The sequence below is a fragment of the Protopterus annectens genome, chromosome 6.part0, assembly GCF_019279795.1.
Source record: "Protopterus annectens isolate FY-2018-M chromosome 6.part0, PAN1.0, whole genome shotgun sequence".
Lineage (NCBI taxonomy): Eukaryota > Metazoa > Chordata > Ceratodontiformes > Protopteridae > Protopterus > Protopterus annectens.
In genome coordinates, this window is record NC_056737.1 from 1306981811 (window position 1) to 1307008317 (window position 26507).

Sequence of the window (26507 nt, forward strand, 5' to 3'; positions counted from 1 at the left end):
ATCATACTACCTCCGTTGTATAGAAAGCTTCCTACATGGCCCACCTCAGTAGTAAGGGTATCTCATCCAGGGATAAGGGGGTAATAACATCCCTGTATTCTTCCCTTATAAGACCCATTATTGAGTACAATGCTCCTTTCGGCATGTACCTCACAAAGCACATGCAGCAGATTGACAGACCACAGTGGCTCCGCACCCAGAGAATCCAGTGCCTCAAACATCTACTCTACACATATAGGCTAAAAGCCCTGTCCCTCTACAGACTCCTCAGAGGTGACCTCTGTTTGGCATACAAAGCAATCTCAGACCCCACCCTGATGGGACTGCTACATATTCGCAAGTCAAGCTCCATTCGAATAACCCGCTTCCATGCCCACAACCTGGTCTGTGACATCAATAGGACTCGGCGGAACAGATTTATGTCCCAGAGACGCCCCCTTTTGTGGAATAGACTCCCACTCCATGTAAAGAAGAGTACCTCATTAAACCTTTTTAAGTGCAACCTGGATAACTGGATGGGAAACAGAAAATAAACCTCAGAGATTCTACCTGTGTCCCTGCTGCACAGTGGCATAGGGTGCTGACTTGTTGGAGCACGGGCTAAATTCTTGGCTAGGCTTGTAAGTGCCTCAGGGCTAATAGCCTTGTAACTGCCTATGATCCTATGAACTAAAAGCCAAAGTAAGACTCAAAGGCAGACAAATGCACTTTTACAGAAGAATATGCCAAACCAGTATTGAGCAATTCACACAAATAAGAAAAGACTGCTGGGACCCCCACAGAAAAAGGGTCCAGGTCAATCTTGAGACACCAAATAGAAAACCCCTTCCATTTAGAAACATAAGAAGTTCTACTTTCTTAAAACCTAAAGCACATCCTCTAAATATTGGTGCCTGAAAAGAATCAAAACCCTATCACCCAACCTGTTGGGTGAAGTGTGGACAAGTGGTGATGATGAATGAGAGACCCCCTGTCTTGTGTAAGGAAATCCACCTTGTGAGGTAACTTGTAATGATTGCCAATGACCACGTGACAGATGAGGAACCAGGGTAGTGTGGGTCAAAAGGGAGTCGCTAACATAACTTTGGATGTGGCCCACTTGACCTTGTGCAAGACCCTGGGAAGAAGTAGAAGAACCAACATTCAGAAAAATCCTCTTCCAAGAAAAAGACAGTGTCCATTTTACCAGAGTTCCAAATCCACTGACTTGGAAAGAACAAAGGAAGATGTCTGTTCAAAGGGAAGGCTAAACAATCTACTTCAGGAATACCTCACTGATGAACAATGTCCAGAAACAACCCTCTGTGTAGCTCTGTTCATGAAAATGTGTCCTGGACCTGCTCTGAGAGAATCTGCCACTAGACTGTGCTCTGAAGGGATGTAAAAACACCCAAAGAACCAAGTGATGGGTTGCAAAATTCCAAGACTTAACAGCCAACCTGCCAAGGAAGTAACACTTTGTGCCCCCTTGTTTGCTGATGTACCTATGTTCTACATGACTGTTATTGTCAGTAAAAAAAACTTTGGATTTCAGGTCCTGTAATCTAAAGACAGTGAAAGGCCTGAAGAGCAAGGATTACAGCCTTCATCTCTTTAGACCTGGCAATAGTTGTCAGACACATCAATATCAAAGACTCTAAACTTTCAGATTGTTGGAGGAAGTTCCCCAAACTTGAATGGAAGCATCTGTGTACAGCTCTAGAATAGGAACCTGAAAAAATAGATCTGGATTTAGGGACATCTGCTGAATCCACCAGTGGAAGTCAAGTTTGAGAGGGGATAAAAGAAGAAAGTACGGCTGTGTACGCTTACCATAAATGTAGATGTTCGAGTGTATTCACTGTTGCAGTCATCACATTTGGGTTATCTGCTTGCAGTAGCCCTCAGTCGGCCTGATTATCAAAGTCTTGGGTCCTGCATCAGTTGGTGTCTCATCTTCCGTGACGTCAGGTAGTCAGGGGAATAAAACATGCAGCCGACACCATTACATCAGTTTTTCTTGCCCCAGATGTCAGGTGCCCCCCCTATTAGGAAACAATTATATATATATATATATATATATATATATATATCTACACACACACACACAAGTTTACACCTCCAACAAAAAAGCAAATGCACCAAAAAGGTGTTAAGCATAGTAAAGGAGAGTAAAGGTATAGAAAAAAGAAGTCAGGGGGCTGGAGGGAGGGTAACCAGGACTACAACAGTGAATACACTCGAACATCTACATTTATGGTAAGTGTACACAACTGTACTACGTTCTTCGTGTTATACTGTTGCAGTCATCCCATTTGGGTAGATTCCTAAAGCTAAGGCTGGGAGGAGGCATTTAGATAGCATTAGGACCAGCTATAAGGCCCTGCAAGACTGCAGTGGCAAAGCCAGCTCTGGATTTAGAGAAAATTGGTAAATGGCAATGTTTGGTGAAAGTATGTACAGAACTCCAGGTAGCAGCTTCTAGGATGTCCCTGGTAGGTACACCTCTGAGAAGGGCTGCAGAGGTAGATGCAGCCCTGGCTGAATGGGGTCTAATCCCCTGTGGGATAGGTTTTCCATGATGCTTATAGCAGAAATGAATGCAATGGCCTATCCATTTAGAAATGGTTTTCTTTGAAATAGTCTTCTCTGCCCCTGCAGCAAATACCACCAGCAGTTGTTCAGATTTCCTTTGAGGTTTAGTCCTGTCCAAGTAAAATCTAAGTTGTCTGTGCACATCTAAGGAGTGCAGTATTCATTCCCGTTTGTTCTGTGGATTACAAAAGAAGGTAGGCAAATTAATGGATTGATTAAGAGCCACACTGGATACCACATTGGGCATGAAGGAGGGACTGGTCCTGAGGGAAACCCTGTCCGCATGAAAGATGATGAAAGGCTCCACTGCCATAAGGGCCTATAATTCAGATACCCTTCTTGCACGCTCTAGGGACCTAAACCTTGTCACCACAATAAAGAGAACGTGCTGGAGGGACAGATTCCTGTCCCAGAGACTTCCCATACTCTGAAACAAACTATCTATCTATATCAAACAAAGCTCCTCATTAGCACTCTTCAAGAAAAATCTTGATGACTGGATGGGAGATAGGAAATTCACCCCGGGATCACTTCTGTGGCTCTGCTCGACAGTGGCACAGGAAAATAATTTTCTTGGGTGGCGAAAGCCAGGGTACCTTTTGTCTAGGCTTACACAGGCCCAAGGGCCAAAAGCCTAGTACCTACCTATGAACCTATGAAGTGATTGCTAAAAGGAAGGCTGTTTTCCAAGAAAGGAATTTTAAATCTGCACTTGCAGCTGGCTCAAAAGGAGGAAGAGCGAGTTTTTCCAATACAAAGTTGAGGTCCCAGGCTGGAGTTGGGGCTCTCCTGGGTGGTCTTAAGTTTTTGGCCCCTCTGAGGAACTGCTTGAGCAGTGGGTGAGAAAAGAGGGGTGGTTCTGTGTTATAATGAGCTGAAATGACTGAGGTGTGAATTTTAATGGAGGAAAAAGAAAGGCCCTTGTGAAGCATCTCAGTTAAGTATTGAAGAATCTGAGGTAAATTGGGCATTGCTGTCCCATCCCTTGAATTTGGTTCCAGGCACAGAATCTTTTCCATTTTTCAGCATAAGATTTTCTAGTACTAGGCCTCCTTGCCTCCATAATGACATCCAAAACTCGTTTACTGAGGAATGGTAATGGAGAGATTAGGTAATTAGCCAGGCTGCCAGGTTCAGGATTTGAAGTGGAGGGTGCAGAATCTGGTTCTCCTGTTGTGACAACAGGGTAGGGGTCTGAGGCAGGTGCCATGGAGCCAGCAGTGACACACTGCGCAAGAGGGGGTACAGCGTTGGCGTGGCTAGTCTGGTGCAATCAGTATCATCCTTGGTTTGTCCTGTTTGATCTTTAATAGTACCTTGGGTAGGACAGGCAGAGGAGGAAAGGCATAAACTGATAGGTTTTTCCAGCTGAAGGAGAGCGCATCCACTTTCCAAGCTTGTTTGTGGGGAGTTCTTGTGCAGAATTTGTCCAATTGGTAGTTGTGGGGGAGGCAAACAGGTCTATATCTGGGCTCCCCCATTTGTTTGTCAACATGCTGAAAGTCTTTGGTTCCAGTTTCCACTCGTGTGGGTCCATGAGCTTTCTGCTTAGTTCGTCTGCCAGTGTATTTAGTTTTCCTGGCAGGAAATGAGCTTGTAGATGCACTTGGTAGCTCAAGGCTGTGTTCCACAGAGCCATGGCTAGTCTGCAGAGAGGGTAAGAATTGGTGCCCCCCTGCTTGTTTATGTACCACATAACAGTGGTGTTGTCCGTCTTTACCATTAATTGTCCTGGAAGAATGTGGTCCTTGAAGACTATCAGAGCATTCTGTACAGCTATCATTTCTTTTTGATTGATATGCAGGTGCATTTGACTTGGGTTCCATTTGTCCTGAATGCACTTGCCTGCCAGGTGATCCCCCCAATGCAGCATAGTCTGATGCATCTGTTGTTAGGGTTTGGGCAGCAGGGGATAGAGTGAATGGTAGTCCCTTGTTTTGGTGGCAAGCCTCTGCCCACCAAAGGAACTCTGACCGCAGGCAAGGTATGATAGGAATCATTGCTTCTAGGTCCTGAGAATGTTGACACCATAGGCTTTTTAGATACAACTGTAGTTTCCTCATATGCAGTCTTGCATATGGAATTAGTAGAATGCAGGAGGCCATGAACCCCAAGGCTTGCAGTATTTGCCTTGCAGATAGCAGGGTTTTTGTGGCCATTACTTTAAAGTAAGCTGTCAAATGAATTCTTTGGCGTGAGGAAAGTTGTCTGGAAAGTTGTATTCAAGCTTGCTCCCAGGAATATAATTTGTTGACAGGGTACCAGATGTCATTTCTTTTCGTTTATGCTGTACCCCCAAAAAGTTAGCACCTTTTGTACAAATGCCAGATGATTCAAAAGTATGTCCTGCCTTTCTGCCTGAATTAGACAATCGTCCAGGTATGGATATATTTGAATATTTCTTTGCCTGCAAAATGCAATGACTGGAGCTAGGCACTTTGTGAATACCCTGGGCGCAGTAGATAAGCCAAAGAGCAGTGCAGAGAATTGATAGTGCAAGTAGCCTGCTTTGAAGCGTAGGTATCTTCTGCAAGACTCCCTGATTGGGATATAGGCTTTAAATCTAGTGTTGCCAACCAGGCATCTTTGCCTAGCATAGGAAGCAACCGGTGAAGAGTTAGCATCTTGAATTTTGGAATCACCAAAAAGGTGTTTAAGGCAGATAGGTCCAGGATAGGATGCCATGAGGAGTTGTCTTTTCTGGGTACCAGAAAGAGTCTCGAGTAAAAACAGTGTCCCTTTTCCTTTTCTGGTACAGTTTGAATAGCCTTTATGTTTAAGAGAGAAAGTACTTGCTTTTGAGCCTCTGCCTACCGATTTGGGGGTAGATCTGTTCAACCGTTTGGGGTTGGTAACATATGGAATTGAAATCTGTATCCTTGGGAAACTATATTTAAAACCCATTTGTCCTGGGTAATGAGTTCCCAGTTTTTTGCCTGCAGAGCAATCTTTCACCCTAAAGGAGCAGTTAGTTGAGAAGTGCTTAGAAGTTTTAAAGTTAAGTCATTGAGACAGTTTACCATAGGGGGGAATCTTATGACTCCCTGATTTGGAAGTGGGAGCCCCCCACTGCTTAGTCCTGTGCATACCCTGGGACTGAAGCCTAGGTGTTCTGCTGGATCTGGGTTTGGACTGAAGGCTTGGAAGAGGCAGGAAAGGACCAATTCTTAGAGAGCCAATGCCTACTAAATCTTGGAGGCTGTACTTGCAGGAAATATTTAACAGTTTGCATAGATTTAGCTTTTTCCTCAATCTTTTTAAGAATTTCTTCTGCTTTGTTGCTAAACAGGCGGTCCTGATTTAAGGAGCATCCAATAACTTAGTTTTAACATGTTCTGGCAAGGACTGCTCCTTAAGCCAAGCATGCCTTCTAAGTACAGACCCAATGACAGCAGCCCTGCAAGATGCCTCTAATGAATCAAAACCACATTGCAAAGTATGTTTTCCAACCTGTTCAGCAGAATGCATTAGATCCTGTAAATCCTTATTTTCAGCACAATCAGGAATCAACACCATTTTCTGTTTAATCAGTCCAATAATATGCTGCTGATACTTTAACATATGAAACTAGCAGTTTAAGGCCCTAATGGCCAAGGTTGCAGAAGTGTATACCTTCTTACCCCATCTATCCAGCACCCTGGAGTCTCTATCAGAGGGGGTAGGATTTTTGGCAGTAGCAGCCTTAATGCCCTTGGGTCCCTGTGAAATGGTCTCAGGATCCGCAGTGGGATTTTTAAAAAGGAACTTGTGAGAGTCAGGAACCCTGTAATATCTACCAAGTTTTCTGGGAGCAGGCGGTAAAGAGTCAGGGGCTAAGCTAGATTCCGAAAAGGCATCATCCGCAATGTCCATTACAGGAGGGATAGCTAAAGGCCTGTGCTGGGGCAGGAGTAAGAAATCCCCAAGCCTCTTTTTAGAATCAAAGAAATCCTGGCTTTCCCAACAAAAATGCTCCGTAAGAGTATGCAAGGTTTCACCAAAAGAGAAATCTTCTGGAGTGGAAGCAGAGGGAATAGAGTCCTCTGCATCAGAATCCTCACAGGTAGATAAGGGTAAATCCTGGTCATTGGAGGAAACAGAAATTTCAGAATCCTGGTCAGAAGTATCATAAGCAAATTCAGTCCTAGGTCTCTTAGCGGGGGGAGGTTGGCTTCCCCTGATTAAAGTAATAAGGTCTTCTTCAGCCAATCTTACCATTTGTTTTTTAGGCATAGAGGCTTGACCATGCGGGTCTGGGCGTCGGTTTTCTAGTCATGGTTCGAAATTTAGGCTTTGAAGAAGAAGATGGCGTCGGTTTAATATGCAAGTCAGTAGGCCTGAATACACCCTCAGAAGCCGGTGCCTGCACAGCGGCTCTGGACCCATCCAAGGTAGAGACATCTGCAGGATCCACGGTTAAAGCATCTCGCGGCATACCGGACTCCGAATGGGTCTCAGTAGAGGCCTGCGAATCTGAAGTAGCGGGTATCAGGGGCTGCGAAAGCGCCTCACTGAGTACCGGCGAACTGGTGACTGACTTAGGAGAAGCGTCGTCGGGAGCTTTGGACCTAGGTGGCCTGTCTCTGTCTTTATCTTTGCGTTTTCTCTGAATGTCGGTAGTCGGATAGCTTACCGAAGACATATCTGGATAATTAAACAGAGCACCAAAATATTTAGAGGCGTAAATATACTGACAACTTAATAGTTTGTTGCTTAAAGAAGGCACAAAACAGACAGCGAGGTACGTCGTGGTCAAGGCCTAGGCAAGGAATACAGTACGAATGGAAATCTTTATGAGGTATTTGCTTTCCACAAGAAATGCAATTATTGTCTTTTACTGACATCGGTTTAGAGCAAGAAATAGTTTCCCCAACGGGGTACTTGGCTTTAGTTGATGACTTCAGTTCTGAAACTCGAAAACAAAAATTTCAGGAGTCGGCCGACTGGCACTTGCGAACTGCTTCTGCTTCGGCCACCGCATGGGAAGGAAGACTGATGTAATGGCGTCGGCGGCATATTTTATACCCTTGACTACCTGACGTCACAGAAGATGAGACAGCGACCGACGTAAGACCCAAGACTTTGATAAATCAGGCCGACTGAGGGCTACTGCAAGCAGATAACCTAAATGTGATGACTGCAACAGTGAAACACGAAGAACATCTGGAAACTTCAGAGTGCTGGAGCGAAACAGTACTGAGATACCACTGAAATTTCCTCATGTGGAGTTTGGCAAAAAAACCCAGGGCTCAGAAAAATTCCCTTGCAGGAAAAACTGGAAAAGGAAAAGGAAACTGGAAATAAAGCAGTCAAACAGGATCTAGGGAGACGGAAGAGAAAAACCACTTTAAGAGTCTGACTCCTGCAACCTAAAAACACTTGGTCCTGAGAGGGAGTCAACATGAAGTTTTTGAGATTGAGTGTGAATCTTACTGCACAGGCAAGCCATTGGATAGATTCTGAAATAGGACCTGCTGAGAGAAGACTTGAGTCTGAAGGTCATCTAGATAACAGAATATATGAATTCCCGGAAGTGTGCAGAAAGCTATTACAGGGGCCAACATTTGATAAATGCCACCGGAGGTGTAGAAAGACCAAAAAAAGCAAAGTAGAGCATGGATAATGACAGGAAGAGAGAAACCAATTTCCTAAATACAGGATATACAGGAATATGGAGGAAGCATCTTTCAAATCCAGTGAGACCAGAAAAACCTAGGGAAGTAAAAAAAGGGAAACGGGTCTAGAGGGACAACATCCTCAAGGAAGGAACTTTGAGAAAGGTGTCGAGATAAGACAGGTCTAGATTGGGTCTTCATGACCTCTTCTTGGGAACCAGAAACATTCTGAAATATAAACCTGTTCCCTTTTGTGATAAGGGAAGAGACTGTATAGTTCCCAGTTCCACCAGATCCCGCAGGAATATAGAAAATAAGGAAGCTTGGCAAGGAGGAAGGAGAGGAAGGGACTTCCAAGCCATAAAATACTGGTTTTGGAGGATGGAGAGAACCCAGGCTTCTGTGGTTATCAGTTACCAATCAACGAAAGAAAAGGTTAGCCTGAGGGACAAATGAATCTGGCTGAGGGAGAGGGGCAGCTGGATATCAAAGGCAAACTTATCAAGAAAAGAAGGCTTCTGGCCTCTAGAACGCGAATAGGTTTATATGAGAAAATCTGCATAGAAACTCTCTTACTTATAAACAGGTTGTCCAGACTGCCTACAGACAAAAAGATTTTGTAGGACAGTTTCACTGAAACCTAGGTAGAAAAGAAACAAAAATTTGTGTAAAGTCTTGCATAACCTTGCCCTTACCTTGCAGGGTTTTAAATAATTCTGCAATAGCAGTGCCAAAAAGATTCTGGTAGTTCAAGGGAGAATATGCAAGTTTGGCTTTCATGTCCTCAGGTAATGCCTACAGGCACAACCAGGAATATCTCCTCATGACATAACCAGTGCTAGTGGAAGGCATGTCAGTCAACCCCCCCCACCCCCAGTCTAGCTGGGACAGAACAGCCAGAACATATCTAGACATGTTGGTCTGATAACGACTCAAAGCCAAAGTAGCAGAAGTATACACTCACTCCCCCCATCTCTCTCCACAGCATGGCTGTCTTCATCTGAAGGCCGAAGCTTGGAAGAGGGAAAGCAATATGGATGGCTTATCTGTGTGCATGGAAACAGCAGCAGAATCATATGAAAGACTTTTATACAAGTATTTACGATCCTGAGGTACTTCGTAAAATCTGACTGGCTTCTTAGGGGCCAGAGGTTAAAAATCAGGAGCCTGAGAAGCTGCGGGTCCAACAAGGCAGCTAAAACAGGTGGGGCTGCAGAAGGTCTGGGTGAGCTCATTTGCAATAGTTCATATCTCTTTTGAACCACTGAGACTTGGAACAATCCCACTTAGAGTTCCATTATACAGACCATTGTATCCTCAAAGGGGTAACTCCTTAAAAGGAGAGTCATGGGACAAAGTATCTTCTTCAGAATCCAAAGCCAATGGAGAGTGTATTTGTGAGGAATATGCTAAGGATTCTTCACGAGAGTCCAACTCCTCATCAGAATATCTAGGTCTCTTAGATGGGGTGGATAACCAAGGAGTAGCAGCAGCAGCAGGGACAGACAATCCCTGAAGGGGTTTCAGAGCCATGAGGGTATTCAACAGCCACTGATTAAGGCCCTGTCATTCTTTGTGAGGATCCTTAGCCACAGTCACCACATATTTGGTTTTCCATTTATTTTTTAAAGAAACCTCTGCCTTGACAAATCTAGGAGGTCAGACCCCTGCCTGGATTCAATGAGGGTAACCAGGCACCCCTTTCCTAAAAAAACTTTGGGGAATCTCCCTAGGCCCTTCAGATATATCAGCCATGGTTCCACCTCTACATCTGTAACATACATATGCACAACCTCAGCAGATGTGAGAGTAGGCAGCTCAGTGTTGGCCTCTGACTGGGTTGCGGCAGAGTGAAATGTCATTAGCACCGGTTGGTCCTTGGGTTCTTCATCCAACCCAAGGAGGATGTCCAGGGGAGGATGGATAGCAGTAGATTCAGTACATGCTTTTTAAATTTTTTTCTTAAGAGGTAGCTGAACTTCAGGATGGATGGATTCGGACATGGTCCCCAGGGTCAACAACGTCAGACACTGGTTTTCTAGACAGAAAGGGAAAACAGATATCTGTGGAGTGTCTTAGGGACAAATGCCTGAGACAGATCACACAGAGTATGTTTGTGCATATCACCTAAACAAGAAAGGCACATCTCGTATTTATCTTTATGGGGAATCTGCCAGTTACAATCATTTCCCCTTCTTGGATGACATGAAAACAAACTACAAGGAGGAAAAAAGAAAGAAAGGAACCCCAATGGGGCACTTTTCTTTAGAAGGCTCACCAGATGAACCAGCTTGGTGAATGCGTACAGACTGAAATCAGAAGCAGTGTTTGGGCTGGCATCAAAGATGTTCTGAGGATTAGGCATCCACATAAAACATATGCATCTCACGCCTTGCATAGACACACATCGGACGTTCAACACTGGGATGATGCAAAGGCTTTGGTGTCCTGGCCAGATGTTGGGATACCCTGCTGAGTATAGCTAAGTATAAAGATTACTGCAACAGTGATAAAGAAGGAAGACCCATAACTGCAGGAAAGCAGCATTAACCATACAAAACCCTACAGTAGGTTAAAATTCCCAGAGGAATTAAACAGTAGTAGTAAATAGTAAGAATATATTTAAATAAAATAGAAATAAATCAAAATTACACTAACAAAAAAGAGCAGACCAAGGAAAGTTCCTAAAGAGAGCTTATCAGAGTCTGGAAGCTGTAATCCACCAATGCAGGCTGCTCAGGAGATTCAACTGGGTGAGTTCTACAGCTGGCAGTACAAGACTGAATAACGGACTTTCAGTCACAGGACTTAGGCTTCCCCTGATGACAGGGGCTTTGCCAATCCTGTATTAGATTCAGAAGAGTGGATTCTGAGCTCTGGGAAGCTGGCAGTGTCTGTTTGTGCAGGCACAGAACCCATATGCCACTGAGGTACTGTGAATGATGATCACCACCGGCAAGCTAAGGGCTTGATTCAGTGACAGCTCTGCGACTACATTTATCATGAAAGAGGGGTTGGTGAGAAGAGATATCATATCCTGGTAGAACACCAAAATCATCTCCCTGCATTTCAAAGCTTGCAGCTCTGAGTTCTTGAGGTGACAGCTACCAAGAATAGTTTCTCCCAGCATACAAATTGCAGGGGCCAGAAGCAGCTGGATCAAGGAGGTGGAGGGGACCCCCTTTTAGAAACTGCTGGACAGAAGGCTTAGAGTAAAAAGGGGTCCAAAGGCAGGTAAAGTCAAGACAGCAGAAGCATGGACATCTAGGGCAGCATAAGAAATAATAGTTTTGAAAAGGACTGAAGGACTGACAAGCAATCAAGGATCAGTGGTACCTGCTCAGTATTTTGGTTTAGGTCCCTGAACATGCAACAGAGGGAGATTATTTTTCCACTTTGCAAGGTATAAAATTTTCTTGCATTGAGTTTTCTAGCCTGTCTCATAACATTTAGCATGTCCTGACTGTATGTGCCATGCTGGGATTAGGCTGAATTGTCTAAAGTTGTCATCATTAGGGAGATCAGACAGGGATGCAGAATGGACTCTGTTTTGAGACACAAGGCCGTCACATTGAAGCAACACTTTCTATTTCTCTCTTGCAAGACTGTGTAGGTGGGAGAACCAGCATTCATCCAGGCCAAAAAAGATTATGACAACACATTGTGTAATACCTGACAAATCAGGGGTATAGGTGGAAAAGCATAAACAGACCTTCCATTTGAGTTTGAAATGCATCTATCCCTTCGAGTTACAGTTCTCCAGTGGAACTCTTCAGTTATCTGGTCTGTGACAAGGGAAAGGGCCTATTTCTGGCACAATCCAAAGTAAGACATCTTTAAAATTCACTCATGCGGGTCTATCTGCCATCTGTTCCTTTATGCTATGTTTTCCCAAGAGGGGTTGTAGAATGCTATGACAACATGCTTGCCTCCTGGATGACCCCTAAGCTTACGTTGTTAGTCTGCAAATTAAAGTAGGAGTTCCTCTCTGCTTAATGATGTACCACACCTCTAAAAGTACTGTCTGTGCATTTTTGGAGGAATCTTCTCCCAAACCTGTCAAAAAGCTTTTAGTGCTAGGATGACAGCAATCATTTCCTTCACATTTAAATGCCCTCATATTCTTGTCTCTAGCACCTTACATTTGCTCTCCAGGCTAGACTGAAGAAGTCCATAGTTACGATCTAGATAGGGTAAGTCTGAAGGACCTTAACCATCATGACATCTCTTTCCTTATGTGCGAATGGGGTAAATCTGGCATTACTGGGACTGCAAATGTTGGCACCATCTGTTTTGGAGACAGTACTATAATGTCCTCAAGTTCAAGTAAGTTAGGAGCACCATTAGGATGCAAGTAGCTATAAAGCCTAGTACTCTGAAGAATTCTCTAACTGGCATCTCCTCCCTTCTTAGAGTATCCTGTAGGAATAGGGTCAGAGAGAGTACACTGTCCTTGAGTAAGAAGCCTCTCTGCAAGTCTGTGTTCAGACATGGCCCTAGAAAAAACAAGTTCTTTGTTTGGATGCCAGTGAACTTGCTTCAGAGATCTGTCTCTCTCTCAACCCGAAAAGTCTTGTGTACCCCTCTCTGGGGACCTTCCTGAATGAGACAATCATCAGGGTATGGATAAAACTGAATACCTATTGTTCTGTAGAAGGAGGCATTATGTGAAGACCCTAGGTACAGCAGGCAAGCTGAAGGGCAAGGAAGAAAACTTGCAGCGTTTCCCCTCCTGCTGCAAACTGCATTAATTTTGCAGTGGAAAGCATCCTGTATGGACACAAGAGGAAGAAAACCCTGAACAGTCAACATTCCGAATTGTGGTATGACAGGTAATTAAAATTTAAATAGGACAGTTTTAAGAAAGGCCTCCATGTGTCTTTTTCCTAGGCAAACATCAGCAGGAAAAGCCTTGAGTAGAAAACTGTTTTCTCCTGTAAGGGGTACCCTCACTGTGGCCCCCTGCATTAGGAGATTCCTTAACATAGGACAAACTAGAAAAAGCTAGTATCTGAGGTAAGGGGGAATCTCCCTGTGCTTTGGGTACTTTACAAACTATAGTTTATAGTCCTGGACCTGATTTATGCTTTTCCAACTGTGTTCAATGAAACTCAGACCTCAAAGGGGTGCAATGTGGTGGTACTTCTGAGATTTCTGGGTTGGGGGGAAAAGCCAAGCTAAGTCATGTCTGATCCCTCTAGGAGTAAAAACACACGCCAAACTCCAAAAACGCTAGGTTTATTCAGCCAAAGCTTTCAGGATAACAATCCCTTCCCTCAGTGTTCATTAAAACAATTATTAAACATTCTTTAAATACCATGTTCAAACACATCACAAGATACAAAAGTACAGTTTTGTACCTACCATAAATGTAGATGTTCGAGGATTCCCTTGCTGCAGTCCTGACAATTGGGTATAGTCCGCGTCCCAGTCGGCCCGAATACCAGAGTATAAGGCTGACGTCGGTCATGGCGCCTTAGACTGACGTCAGCACGTCAGGGTACTAATGCGCATGACCGACGTCATTTCCTCAGTCTTTTCTTGCCCCAGATGTCAGAAGACCCAAAAAGACAAGTCCCAAAAACAACCTGCACCAAAAAACATGTACAATATATACAGTAATATATACAAAAAATATAAGCATGTAAACTCACCTACACAACCACCCTGAAACACAGAGGGGAGGAGGGAGGGTAAATTGGACTGCAGCAAGGGAATCCTCGAACATCTACATTTATGGTAGGTACAAAACTGTACTATGTTCTTCGCCTTCCCTTGCTGCAGTCCTGACAATTGGGTAGAATCCCAAAGCAGAGGTAAGGGAGGCTGGCAAATTATAAAGTAGCAGGAGCTGACAACATGCCTTGTAAAACAGCTGTGGCAAAACCAGCTCTAGTCTTAGAGTATATAGGCAGGTGACAATGCCTAGAGAAAGTATGCACTGAACTCCAAGTAGCTGCTTCCAGAATATCCTTAGTTGCCACCCCCCTTAGAAATGCTGTTGAAGTGGCAGTAGCCCTAGTGGAATGAGGCCTAATCCCAGCTGGAACCTCTTTGCCATGATGGGAATAACAAAATGCAATGCAAAAGCCAATCCACCTAGAAATAGTTTGTTTTGACACAGGCTTGCCCTGTGAACTTAAAGCAAAAGAAACAAATAACTGCTGAGACTGCCTAAAATCTTTAGTCCTGCTCAAATAATAACGCAATTGCCTGTGTACATCTAAAGTGTGCAAAATCTTTTCCCCTTTATTTTGAGGATCTGCAAAAAACGTAGGCAAATGAATAGTTTGGTTTAAAGCCACACTAGAAACCACCTTAGGCATAAAGGAAGGATTAGTACGTAATGATACCCTGTCCTTATGGAAAATCAAAGAGGGCTCTACTGCCATAAGGGCCTGCAACTCAGACACCCTTCTTGCAGAAGTAATAGCCAACAGAAAAGCAGTCTTCCATGACAAATATTTCAATTCAGCAGTAGCTGCAGGCTCAAAAGGTTGTAGAGTAAGTTTTTCCAACACAAAATTGAGATCCCAAGCAGGAGTAGGAGCTCTACGTGGGGGTCTTATATTCTTTGCCCCTCTAAGAAACTGCTTGAACAAAGGATGCGAAAACAAAGGTGGGTCACAATCATAGTGAGCTGAAATTGCTGCAGCATGAATCTTTATGGAAGAGAAAGACAAACCTTTGTCCAATAACTCAGTAAGATATTGAAGAGCCACACTCAAATTAGGCTCTGAAATCTCCAAATTCTTTGCTGTACTCCAAAATAAAAATCTCTTCCATTTTTCTGCGTACACTCTCCTAGTACTAGGCCTTCTAGCTTCCATAATCACATTTAAAACTTGTTGAGGAAGCTGAGACCTACCATGCTTCAACACAGAATATGCCAAGCTGTGAGATGAAGAGATTGAAGCTTGACATTGAGCAGATGACCGTCCTTCTGAGATAACAGATGAGGAATCAGAGGTAAAGGCCATGGAGGCTTCTTTACAAGACTCCTTAGAAGTGGGTACCAGTGTTGCCGAGGCCAATCTGGAGCTATCAAAATCATCCTTGGCCTGTCCTGTCTGACCTTTAGTAATACCTTTGGAAGAAGAGGTAGAGGTGGAAAGGCATAGACATGAAGGTTTTTCCAACTGAAAGACAGAGCATCCACTTTCCAAGCTGTGTGATGAAACCCCTTTGTGCAATACTTTGGCAGCTGGTGGTTTAGTGGAGAAGCGAACAGATCTATGTCTGGAGTTCCCCATGACACTGTCAATTTCTGAAATACATGAAGATCCAGTTTCCACTCGTGGGGATCCATGATTTGTCTGCTTAATACATCTGCTAGGAGTTCTGTGCTCCTGGCAGAAACCTTGCCTGAAGAGTCAGTTGCAGGCTTAACGCAGTCTCCCATAAAATCATTGCTTGCCTGCATAGAGGATAAGAATGTGTTCCCCCTTGCTTGTTGATGTACCACATGACAGTTGTGTTGTCTGTCAGAATCAACACCTGCCCTGGAAGAAGTAACTCCTTGAACGCCATCAATGCAAACTGGACTGCTAACATCTCCTTCATGTTGATATGTAGATGCTGTAGTCTGGCAGGCCACTTGTCTTGTATCCACTTTCCATTTAGATGAGCTCCCCAAGCAGTGTCCGAGGCATCTGTCGTTAAAATCTGACTCGCCTCTGGCCGGGTCACAGAGAGTCCCTTGTTTAGGTGACATTCCTGAGCCCACCACAAGAATTCCTTTTGAAGGCAAGGTATTATTTGAATGACAGTGTCCAAATCTTGGCAGTGCTGTGTCCATACATTTTGAGATACCATTGCAGCTTCCTCATATGCAGTTTGGCATTGGGAAGCACCAGAATACAAGATGCCATGAACCCTAATGCTTGAAGGACTGTCCTTGCAGTCAGCACGGACTGATGAGATAGTTGATGGAAGTAAAGTGACAGACTCTTTTGTTTGTCCGGGGTTAAAAAGGCCATCTGGGCTGCTGTATTCAGTCTCACACCCAGAAAGCACATGTCTTGAGAGGGTACTAGACTGGACTTTATTTCGCTCACAGAATACCCTAGGCATCTTAGCACTGCTATGACATATTCCAGATGCTGTAGAAGGTGTTCCTTTTCTTGAGCCAGAATCAGGCAGTCGTCCAAGTAAGGATAAATTTGAATGCCTTGAAGCCTGAAGTAAGCTATCACTGGAGCCAGAACCTTTGTGAATACTCTGGGCAGTAGATAAGCCAAAGGGCAATGCAGAGAACTGATAATGAAAATCTCCAGTTCGAAACCGCAGATACTTTCTGCAACTTAGCCTTATGGGCACATGAAGGTAAGCTTCCTTGAGATCCAAAGTTACCATCCAGTGATCCTTGCCCAGCAGAGGTAACAGTTGCTGTAACGTCAACATCTTGAACTTGGGAATGTCCAGATAAGTGTTGAGGATAGATAAATCCAAAATTGGTCTCCACGTGTTCCCCTTCTTTGGCACTAGGAACAGGCGAGAATAAAATCGAAGCCCCTTTCTGACACAGGGACTGGCTGAATAGCCCCTATCTGGAGTAACTGAGAAACTTGCTTGTGAGCCTCTTTTCTTTGTGGAGGAGGAACATCTGGCATGCCTTTGAAAGGGGCATTGTGTGGAAATAAAATCTGTACCCGTGATGAATGATATCCAGCACCCATCTGTCTTGAGTGATTAAATCCCAATTTTCTTTGAAAAGAGACAATCTTCCTCCCAAAGGAGCTGCCAGACGAGAATCCACTGGCAGCTGAAAAGGCAGGTCATTGGTTCTGCTTACGAAAGGACTGACCCTGCCCTCACCAGAAGTCTGAGCAGGTGAACTGTCTGATCTAGGCCTAACGAACCTTGAGCCCTGCCCCTACCACGTCTAGACCTACCCCTAGACTGGGAACCATAAGCAGGATATGTCCACCCCTTAGCAGGCCAATTTCTACTAAACTTCGGAGGCTGCACCTGCAAAAAATCTTTAACAGTCTGCATAGACTTAGCTTTGTCCTCCATTTTCTTTAAAACTGCTTCCACAGGCGGTCCAAACAACACATCAGACTGTAAAGGAGCATCCAAAATCCTGGTCTTAACATGCTCAGCTAAATTCTGATCCTTCAACCATGCATGTCTGCGAAGAACAGAACTAGTAGCAGCCACCCTCGAGGAGGCCTGAACAGCATCAAAACCACACTGCAAAGAATGCTTACCCACTTGTTCAGACACATGAACCAAATCCAGCAATTCTTTACACTCAATACCTTCCGCCAAAGCATCCACCTTAGATTTCAATTGTGAAAGGAGATAATTCTGATATTTCAGCATATGAAATTGACAATTCAACGCCTCATGGCTAGAGTGGAAGAAGTATATACTTTCTTACCCCACCTATCCAAAGCCCTTGCCTCTTTATCAGAGGGTACAGGATTTTTAACCACAGAAGCTTTAACACCTTTAGGCCCCTGAGAAACAGTTTCTGGGTCCGCCCTGGGACTCTTAAACAAATACTTATGAGCTTCGGGCACCCTATAATACCTATCAGGCTTAACAGGAGCAGGAGGCAAGGAATCAGGGTTCAGAGAAGCCTCTGCAAAAACATCCTCCACCACATTCAACACAGGAGGAATAGCTAAGGGCCTATGCTGGGGCAAAACAAGAATTCCCTAAGCCTTTTCTGGAGTCAGAGTAATCTTGGCCTTCCCATTTAAAGTGCTCCCTCATGGAGTGAAGAGTCTCTGAAAATGAAAAATCCTCAGGAGGAGAAGCTGAAGGAGTGGAATCATCCACATCAGAATCAGAATAAGTAGGAAACTCTTGCAAGTCTTCCACAGAAGACTCTGAAGCCTGTGAACACTGTTCAAAACTATCAAACTCCTGTTCCACCCTAGGCCTCTTATCAGGTGGGGGCAGAGAACCTCTAATCAGAGTAATCAAATCTTCCGCCATTTTAAGCATATGTTTCTTAGGCACAGAGCCCGAAATGCTAGGAGAAGCCCCTACAGAAGCTGAACTTGGCCTTCCTCTAAAAGAAGCTTTGGCAACAGAAGGAGAGGCCCTAACTACCTTGGGAAGAGAGGGAAGAACAGTTACCTGAGAAGCCCCCTCAGCCTGGCCTACCTCCTGAGAGGACACATCCTGTAACAGTAAAGTATCTGCCTGAGACTCCATAGAGACTCCTGGCAAAACCTCTGGCTCCCCTGAGCCTTCTAAAGGACCGACGTCCGGGACTGCCGGTTCCTCACCCCTAGACTTCACTGTTTTGTCCTTACGCTTCTTAGATGAAGCAGGCGCGGAGCATCCGGCGGCATAGTATAATTGCAACGCTTCCCAAACACTAACCTAGCACAATCAAGCCTCCTCTTAATAGTGCGCTTGTTAAATCTAGCACAAGAGCGGCAACCAACAACGCCGTGCTCAGGCCCTAAACAAGGTATACACAATGTATGATAATCCCTATGCGGTATCTGCTTCCCACAAGAAATACAGTTATTCACTTTTTCTGACATCCGGTTAAATACTGAGGCAAGAAAAACCAAAATGTTCTAACGGGTTACTTAGCCAACTCTGTATTCGGTCTGAAACTCCGGTTTCGGAAAATCTCAGAACGCCAACCTGCACTCGCAAAATTGCTTCTGCATCGGACCATGCGGCAAAAAAGACTGAGGAAATGACGTCGGTCATGCGCATTAGTACCCTGACGTGCTGACGTCAGTCTAAGGCGCCATGACCGACGTCAGCCTTATACTCTGGTATTCGGGCCGACTGGGACGCGGACTATACCCAATTGTCAGGACTGCAGCAAGGGAAGACGAAGAACATCCCCCCAATCAAAACACTTCTCCCATACAGCAAACATTAATACTTGAAGCGTATCACTTGAATAGAATAACGTATACATAAAACATACATAAAAAACGTGAAATATCTCTCATAAAATGCTTGTATATCAGTACTATTTTAAATTAATTTGTTTTGCCCTTAACACTAATTTAATATTGGCCATAGCATTTAGTCCTGGAAAATGGTCAGCCATTGGACATTAAAGAATGTTAATTGTTTTAATGAACACTGAGGAAGGAAATATTATCCTGAAAGCTCTGAATAAACTTGTTTTTGGAATCCGACACGTTTTTATTTCATGTGAACTTCGATTCACTGGTGTATGATCCTGTATTTTTGTTTTTGATCTCTCTAGGATTCACAAACCTGGTGGCCCCAGGTTTCTCTTTTGGTTCTAACTGACATTCTTTTCTGTACCTGCCAATTTTCTTCTTTACCAGCCTTTTTCTTGCCCAGTCTTGGCTTTAATGGCAAAGATTCAGATGGCTAGTAGTTCCTGAACGCAGGTGTCTGAGAATGATTGTGTAATTTTGCCTTTCTCTTCCAGTTTTCTGAAAATACCATCAGTGGGGAGAATGTCCTTCTTCATAAGTGCATAAAAGAGTGCCATATTTACACGGTCTGGCATGCATGACTCCAAATCACAGACAGTAGCAAATACCCTGAATGGTGTACTCAGAGCATCATATCCACATTTGTGGGGTGCTTGGCAACCTGTTGAGAGGGATTACACAGCTCAAGCAACTCCTGCTTCAATAATCCCCACTGCCTTACCTTCAACTGTTTCAGCAGGGTTTACTGGCAAGTATATGGGTCTGACAGGTCAGGGCTCAGAAGGAAAGTGATGGTACTACTACTACTACTACTACTACTACTACTACTACCGCCAGCAGTTGAGTGTGCGTGTTTGCATATATGTATTTATTTTCAAGAAATCTGTCTAGTACTCTGTTATCACTGTCACTAGGAATTAGTTTCCTGGATGCAGCCAAAAGAAAATCCCTTGCTAGGATCCATGGAAATCACAGCTTGACAAAGCTAGATCAGTTAAAGAATTCTTATGTTAAAAAGTACAGTTTTGTACCTACCATAAATGTAGATGTCCAATAGATATGCAACTGCAGTCCTTACATATGGGTTGTCCTGCTTCAGGCAGCCCTTCGGTCGTCCGGATTCCAAAGTCTGGGTCCGGCGTCGGCTGATGTTGCCTTCTCCTCGACGTCAGTTGCATTCTTGAAGGACATCAGCACTTAAAGGCATTCCTGACCCTGCAAAAGGGTAGGAGCAGATGGGGGATATGGCTACACAGATGCATTAACAAACACATCCTCTAAGACAACCATAACTGGGAGGTACAGCAAGTACCCAGAGCTCAAACAGGCTTTTCCATCTGAGCCTGGCTTCTGAAGTCCCCTTGCTTATTAGGGGTATCCCCAAAGAAGAAATCCTCCAGTGCTCAAGTCCTTCTGATTCACAAACCTACATATTTCTTCTTACGTTGTTTGCTACATATGCAGTTTATCAATCTCTGAATCTGGGGGGGGGGGTCTTGTCTCTCAAAGGAAGGTCCACCCTTCTCTATTTACAAGTGGGATCCCAACACCTAGGTATTTCTAGAGCCAACTGCTTGACCTTCAGAAAAGACCATTCCTAGTCCTGCTGCAATAGTTGTTGAGAAAACATCTGGGAAGTGCTTGGGGCTGAGACACTATTTAACTTGGTCAAGACAAGCTCTTTGACACCACTTCAGTTTTAATTTATTCAGGGAGGGGGGACAATTTTTGAGATATAAGATTGCAGGTAGATGACGGAGTCTCCTTGTGAGCTAACACCATGTGGAACTCCAAATTTTTGATAACAAGAAAGAAAGCTTCTGACACAATCTCCAATTTGAGAGGGCATGCCCACAGCTGACAGCATGGAACGCTACAGACGGGTCATATCAGATATCAGCCAACACAGACTCCAAAGATAAGTGGGAAGCATTGTTTACGGTTTTCCTGTCCAACAGATCCAATGCCATTTGGGGCTGATAACTCACAAACTAAGTTAGATCAGGAAGAGCAAATTGGTTTACAGCTTGGACTTTTTTCCTACATGACAGGGATGTTTTCAGTATTAAATTTTAGTCTTCTAAAATATTCCTTAATGAGCACTGATTGCATTTTTCAAGTTTAGTCAATCTATTAAATTTCCAAATATTCATATACTCCCTCCTGCTCAAGTGCCTTTATATCACATTCTTGTCCCAAACAGATGTTTTCTTAGTGCTGCAGCTTTCCTGCTTTAAACGTTGCTTTTGCACATGTATAAATACCAAATGACATTCTTATATAATTTGAAAAAATTTTCACTACTTGCAGTTGTGCGTTCAGTTCCTCATCTGATGAGGTATTCCATTTTTAAATCATCAACAAAGTAGGAGATGAGAAGTTCATAGGTTCATACTAGGCTATCTGCCCTAGGGCATTTATAAGCCTAGCCAGACTGTGTGTGGCTTTCACCACCCCTTAGGATGAGAATACTATACCCATTAGTTTGCTGTGCCTCTGTCCAGCAGTGATACAGAGATGATTCCCGGGGTAAACCTACGATCTCCCATCCACTCGTCAAGATTTCTCTTGAACAGAGTCAGTGAGGGGCTCTGCCTCACATGGACTGGGATTCTGTTCCATAGTGTAGGGAGTCTCTGGGTGATGAATCTGTCCCTCCAGCACGTCCTATTTATATCCGTGTTGAGGTTTAAGTCTCTTGCTCTCGTGGCTCTGGTGGATTTGGATTTTTTGAGGTGGAGCATGTCCATTAATTCCGGGTTGGACATGGCCTTGTATGTCAGGCACAGATCACCTCTGAGCAGACGGTATGCGACTGAATAGAGCTGGAGTTTCTTCAGTCGGGCATCGTATGACATATGTTTGAGCCCCTTTATCCTTTTGGTGAGGAACATTTGGGGTCTTTCCAACTGCTGTAGGTGTCAGGTAAGGTACATTCCGAATGGGGCGTTGTACTCAATCATTGGTCTGATAAGTGAAGAGTACAGGGGTACAATAACCTCTCCTGATCTGGATGTGAATCCCTTCATGATCAGGTGGGCAATGTAGAAGGTCTTCCTAACCACTTTGGCAATGTGAGTGTCAAAAGAGAGGTTACTGTCAACTTGGGTCCCCAGGTCCCTGATAACTTCTTCCGTGTTTAATGGATTACCACCTATGTGGTAATTAGGGGTTACCTTGTTTTTCCCAAAGGGTATGACTATACATTTTTTGGCATTTAGCTTAAGGCCATGGCTCTGGCACCAGTTATCCATTTCTATGAGACCTTTCTGGAGGATGTCTGTGTCTGATGGAGTGTCAATTATGGTGCCCAGTTTGCAGTCATCTGCAAATTTTGTCAGCCACAATCCCCTATGTTTGCCTGCACTTCAGAAAAATAAATGCCGAACAAGAGGGGCCCAGGACTGAGCCCTGTGGGACACCGCCGTGACCGGCTTAGAGTCTGACATGGCACCAGCAACTCTAACCCTGTGTGTTCTGTCCTTGAGCCAGTTTGCAACCCATCTTGTGACATATGGGTTTACATCTAAGCTGGTGAGCTTTTCTATGATGCCCGAGTGGGGTATTGTGTCGAATGCTTTTGCTAGGTCAAGGTAGGCTGTGTGAACTGCCTTACCCTCATCAATGGCCTTAGTGACTGTTTCGAAAAAGTCGACCAAGTTCAAGAGGCAGGATCTGCCCTTGACAAAGCCAAATTGGGTAGGATCCAGTGTCTGTAGGTCCCCAATGTCTTTATTTATGAGTTCCATTATGATCCTCTCCATAGCTTTGCAGACAAGGCTCGTCAAGCTTATGGGGCGGTAATTTCCAGGGTCCGTAGAAGCACCGCCTTTGTGGAGTGGGACCACAGTTGCCGTACGCCATTCTTTGGGTACGTATCCTGTAGTAAGGCTAAGATTAAACAGCAGCCTTATGTGTGGGTTTAGTCTTTACACTCTGTTGCTTTCTGGGAGCCAAATTACAGTAGTGACCTAATCTGGCAAGCAGACAGCTTAATGGGTTAAGGGCAAGGCAAAAGAGCAGCAGTGACAGACAGTCACCCTAGAATATCCCCCTTTGGATTTTTATCCTTGGAATAATAATTTGTCCTTTATCTTGGCTTAACTGCAAAATGGCCTGCAACTGTTTCATGGTTGCTGTGATACTGTTTATCAGTGTAGCGTGTACCTTATACATTTTTAAGCACTCTTTTATCCATGAATAAAGGATACTGTCAACTGCTTTTTTGTAGTTTATCCATGCCATACTTAGATTCTTCCCTTTTTCACAGTTATTTACTATGACTTTAACAAAAACTGACCCTTTATTCCAAATGACTTTCTTTTGCTACCCTTTTGTTCAAATGCCATAATTGAGTTTTCTTCTAAATGACTAAACTCTGTCGGCATCAATTCCAGTCTGTTTGGGGTACACATATAAATAGTTCTTGCTCATGGCTAAATCTTTGTGCAAAGATGTTGATACTTTTAGCCAGAAGTGAGGTACTGCATTTAGTGTGGGCAACTCCATTTCAAAATAAAATGAAGCATGTCAATATAAATTTCTAAATGAATCAAAATAGATATGAACTTTAGTAAACCTAAATTTGAAACAATAACTACTATGACAAAGAATAAGAATAGGTAAAGAACTTACAGGCAGACCTGAAGAAGGATCAATGAAATCAGCCCAGTAGCCTTCTGCACGTATTGCATAACAAATTTCTTTGGCACCATTAATAAACTAAAAAAGAAAACATTTCAGATGTGTTTAAAAACACGTCATTAACATCCAAAATAGCTGAGCAACTGTCTATCTGTTGTGTATTAGTAAATCTAAATGAAAACCAACTGCATTATAATCAAAGTTTTACTAAATTAAAGCATCACCAAAAAACATAATTGCTAATGGACAATAAAGCACTCACCATATGCACCCCATGTGATACCCCTCAGATATTAACTTTAATTGTTTATGAAAAACCTCACACATTCACTCTGAGCAAATGAAAACACATTCACATGCAAAAATAATCTAGATAACAGTTTTAATATCACATTTCTCAGACCTAGTTTTTTTTTTCAAACCTGCAGCAACATTATGAGAAAGAGAAAAAATTCCAAACCATTTAGGTTACACTGTGTATCCTACAATAAATATGAAAAAATAACATTGCTATTCTGCTAATACAGTTTGAAAAGGTCACGGAGTAATTGGCATTCAAAAAAATTCAGAAGGAAAAAAAAAATCAATAAAATTAAAAGATCACAAAAAATGTAAATGCAAGACCTCTGAAGGACTCAATTAAGTCACTGCACAAACACCAAGTAAATTCCAAATAGAATTAAATGTTCCACACATCTGGAAGACAACAGACAAAAGCTCAGCTAATGGAAGACAATCAAGAAAAGTAATTAGATCTTACAGTCTTGCAGGACAAGTTAATCCTAAATGGCTGGGAGTTGGTACAAAGGCTTCAGGCTCTGAGAACTGATAATGAGCTGCATTCTATATTCCGGGGTATAAGGTTTGATTCTTTCCATCTCCATTTGCCTTTGCTGCATTCTTGAGGAAATCACTTGCCCAGAAAAGTGCTACCATGCTACCCCCTGAGCAGGTACACAGGTCCAGTGGGCTTACCCAGTTAAATGGATACAGTGAAAGAAATATAATAAATAATAACTCCAATGATGAATACACTTCCTTGTCCCAGAGTACATTTTCCACCAAACAAAATTAATCCTATGCTATCAAAAACTTCAGTAGTTTATTCCTTTTGTGGCTGATATTCCTCTGAAAATGTGTGTTTACATGTTATCCACCATTTGTTTAGGAATTTATCTCTCCAGCTTGGTAAATCATATCAAACATCACATCTTTAAGCTTTATGACATATGAAAAGCCATGATGCAAGGGGACCATATCCCTTCCTTCATTCTCTCCCACTGTGCCAGAAACTTGGAGGTTATGCAGATTTTGTATCCAGTGGCAGTTGTGGCTAAATGAACAAACATGAATGGAATTCTGGGAAACAGACCACCAGCAGTAAGAGAACAAATGGAGGGCAGAAGCCCATGCACAAACAGCAATGAGTTTTAAGAAAAGTCTGCAGATAAAAAAATTGCCCTTAGCGCATCTAAAAGATATTGAAGGAACAAATCACAATATGCATATGTAAAAGTAGTGACATTATCTACAGTATGAAAGTAATTCTGAGTTTTTTCATTTGTATAACCAGAAAAGCCTGAAGGAAACTGGTCAACAAAATGGCCTTTTCTGGGGATGCAGTTCATTATGGGAAACCAAGTTTAGATTCAAAGCAAATCACATTACTAAGGCTGCCCCATCAATTACAGTACCAGAGAGACAGCACTATTGTGTAGAAGAAACAGATATTTTTTTCTGTGAACATAACCAAAAATATCAATGAAGACTGCTTTCTGAAAACAAAATCTGGAGAGTGGAAAGGGCTGCAGTAGATAAATTGTTGCATTTTTATTCATAGCTTTTTTTAAGCATACTTTATGAAAATACTATAAATGGTTACAAATTAGATGAAAAGGTTATGTCTAAAATGATCCAAGAGTATGCTCTCATTACTGATGGAGTTTATACTGAGCCCAGGATTTCACTTGGAACTCTCACCCTTTTTACAGATACTACTGCAGGGTTTGCTAAAAGTTATGTATTCACCATAATGTTCCATCTGTGTTGCCCATTTTCATTCTTTTTCAACTGCTGGGTTCAGATCCGATATGTAAATCCAACTCAGCCACTTCTTCCAGACTGCAGAACATTTGAACTCTCAATCTCTGCCCTTCACCCATAATGCCCTAGTCACTTAACATACCTCAGACCTAGTTTGCTGCCCACAGACCTACAGAGCAGTGGAAAATAAAGAAAGAATGGAAACTGGAGCTCAAACAAGGAGCAGAGATTCCTCCAATACCCTTCAATCTTTCCAGGAGTAAAGCAAGGAGGGGGTTGGTGGGTGGAAAGTTACAACAGAGATGAAACGTTATGGTGGAACTTTATGGTGAGTACACAACCTTTTTATCTGATGTTGCCATTTACATGCATTCCCCAACTGTTGGGACAGAGGATATTCCGGAGCACAACTGAGTCAAAGGCTGCTCTTCCCCTAGAGACCAGATCCAGTCTGTAATGAGTAATAAAGGTAAGAGTGTTAGCCAAAGCTGCAGCTGCAAAGATTTCAACCAGTGAAGTCCTTGACAAAAATGCTGAGGAAGTCGCCATACATCTAGTGGAATGGACCTTTGGTGGTTTTGGTAAGGGCAAACCCACTTTTTCATAAACAAATGTAATACAATCAGTCAACCATTTGGCCAATGTCACTTTAGAAACTGAATATTACAAGTAAATTAAAAACAACAGTACAAAAATGTATAACAAAACGTTACTAAGAACAAGATTTGTACATAGTAAAAAATGATTTGACTATTTT

The 26507-nt window shown here is 43.1% G+C and overlaps 1 protein-coding gene across 2 annotated transcripts in view; it reads right to left on the reverse strand.

Annotated features, from left to right (window-relative positions):
- MMADHC (metabolism of cobalamin associated D) overlaps positions 1-26507 on the reverse strand; it is a 287294-nt gene that overhangs the window by 20089 nt on the left and 240698 nt on the right. For both annotated transcript variants that reach the window (XM_044074878.1, XM_044074877.1), the window contains exon 7: positions 23699-23785. In XM_044074878.1, the coding sequence (XP_043930813.1) occupies positions 23699-23785 (87 nt within the window). The remainder of the gene's footprint in view (positions 1-23698; positions 23786-26507) is intronic.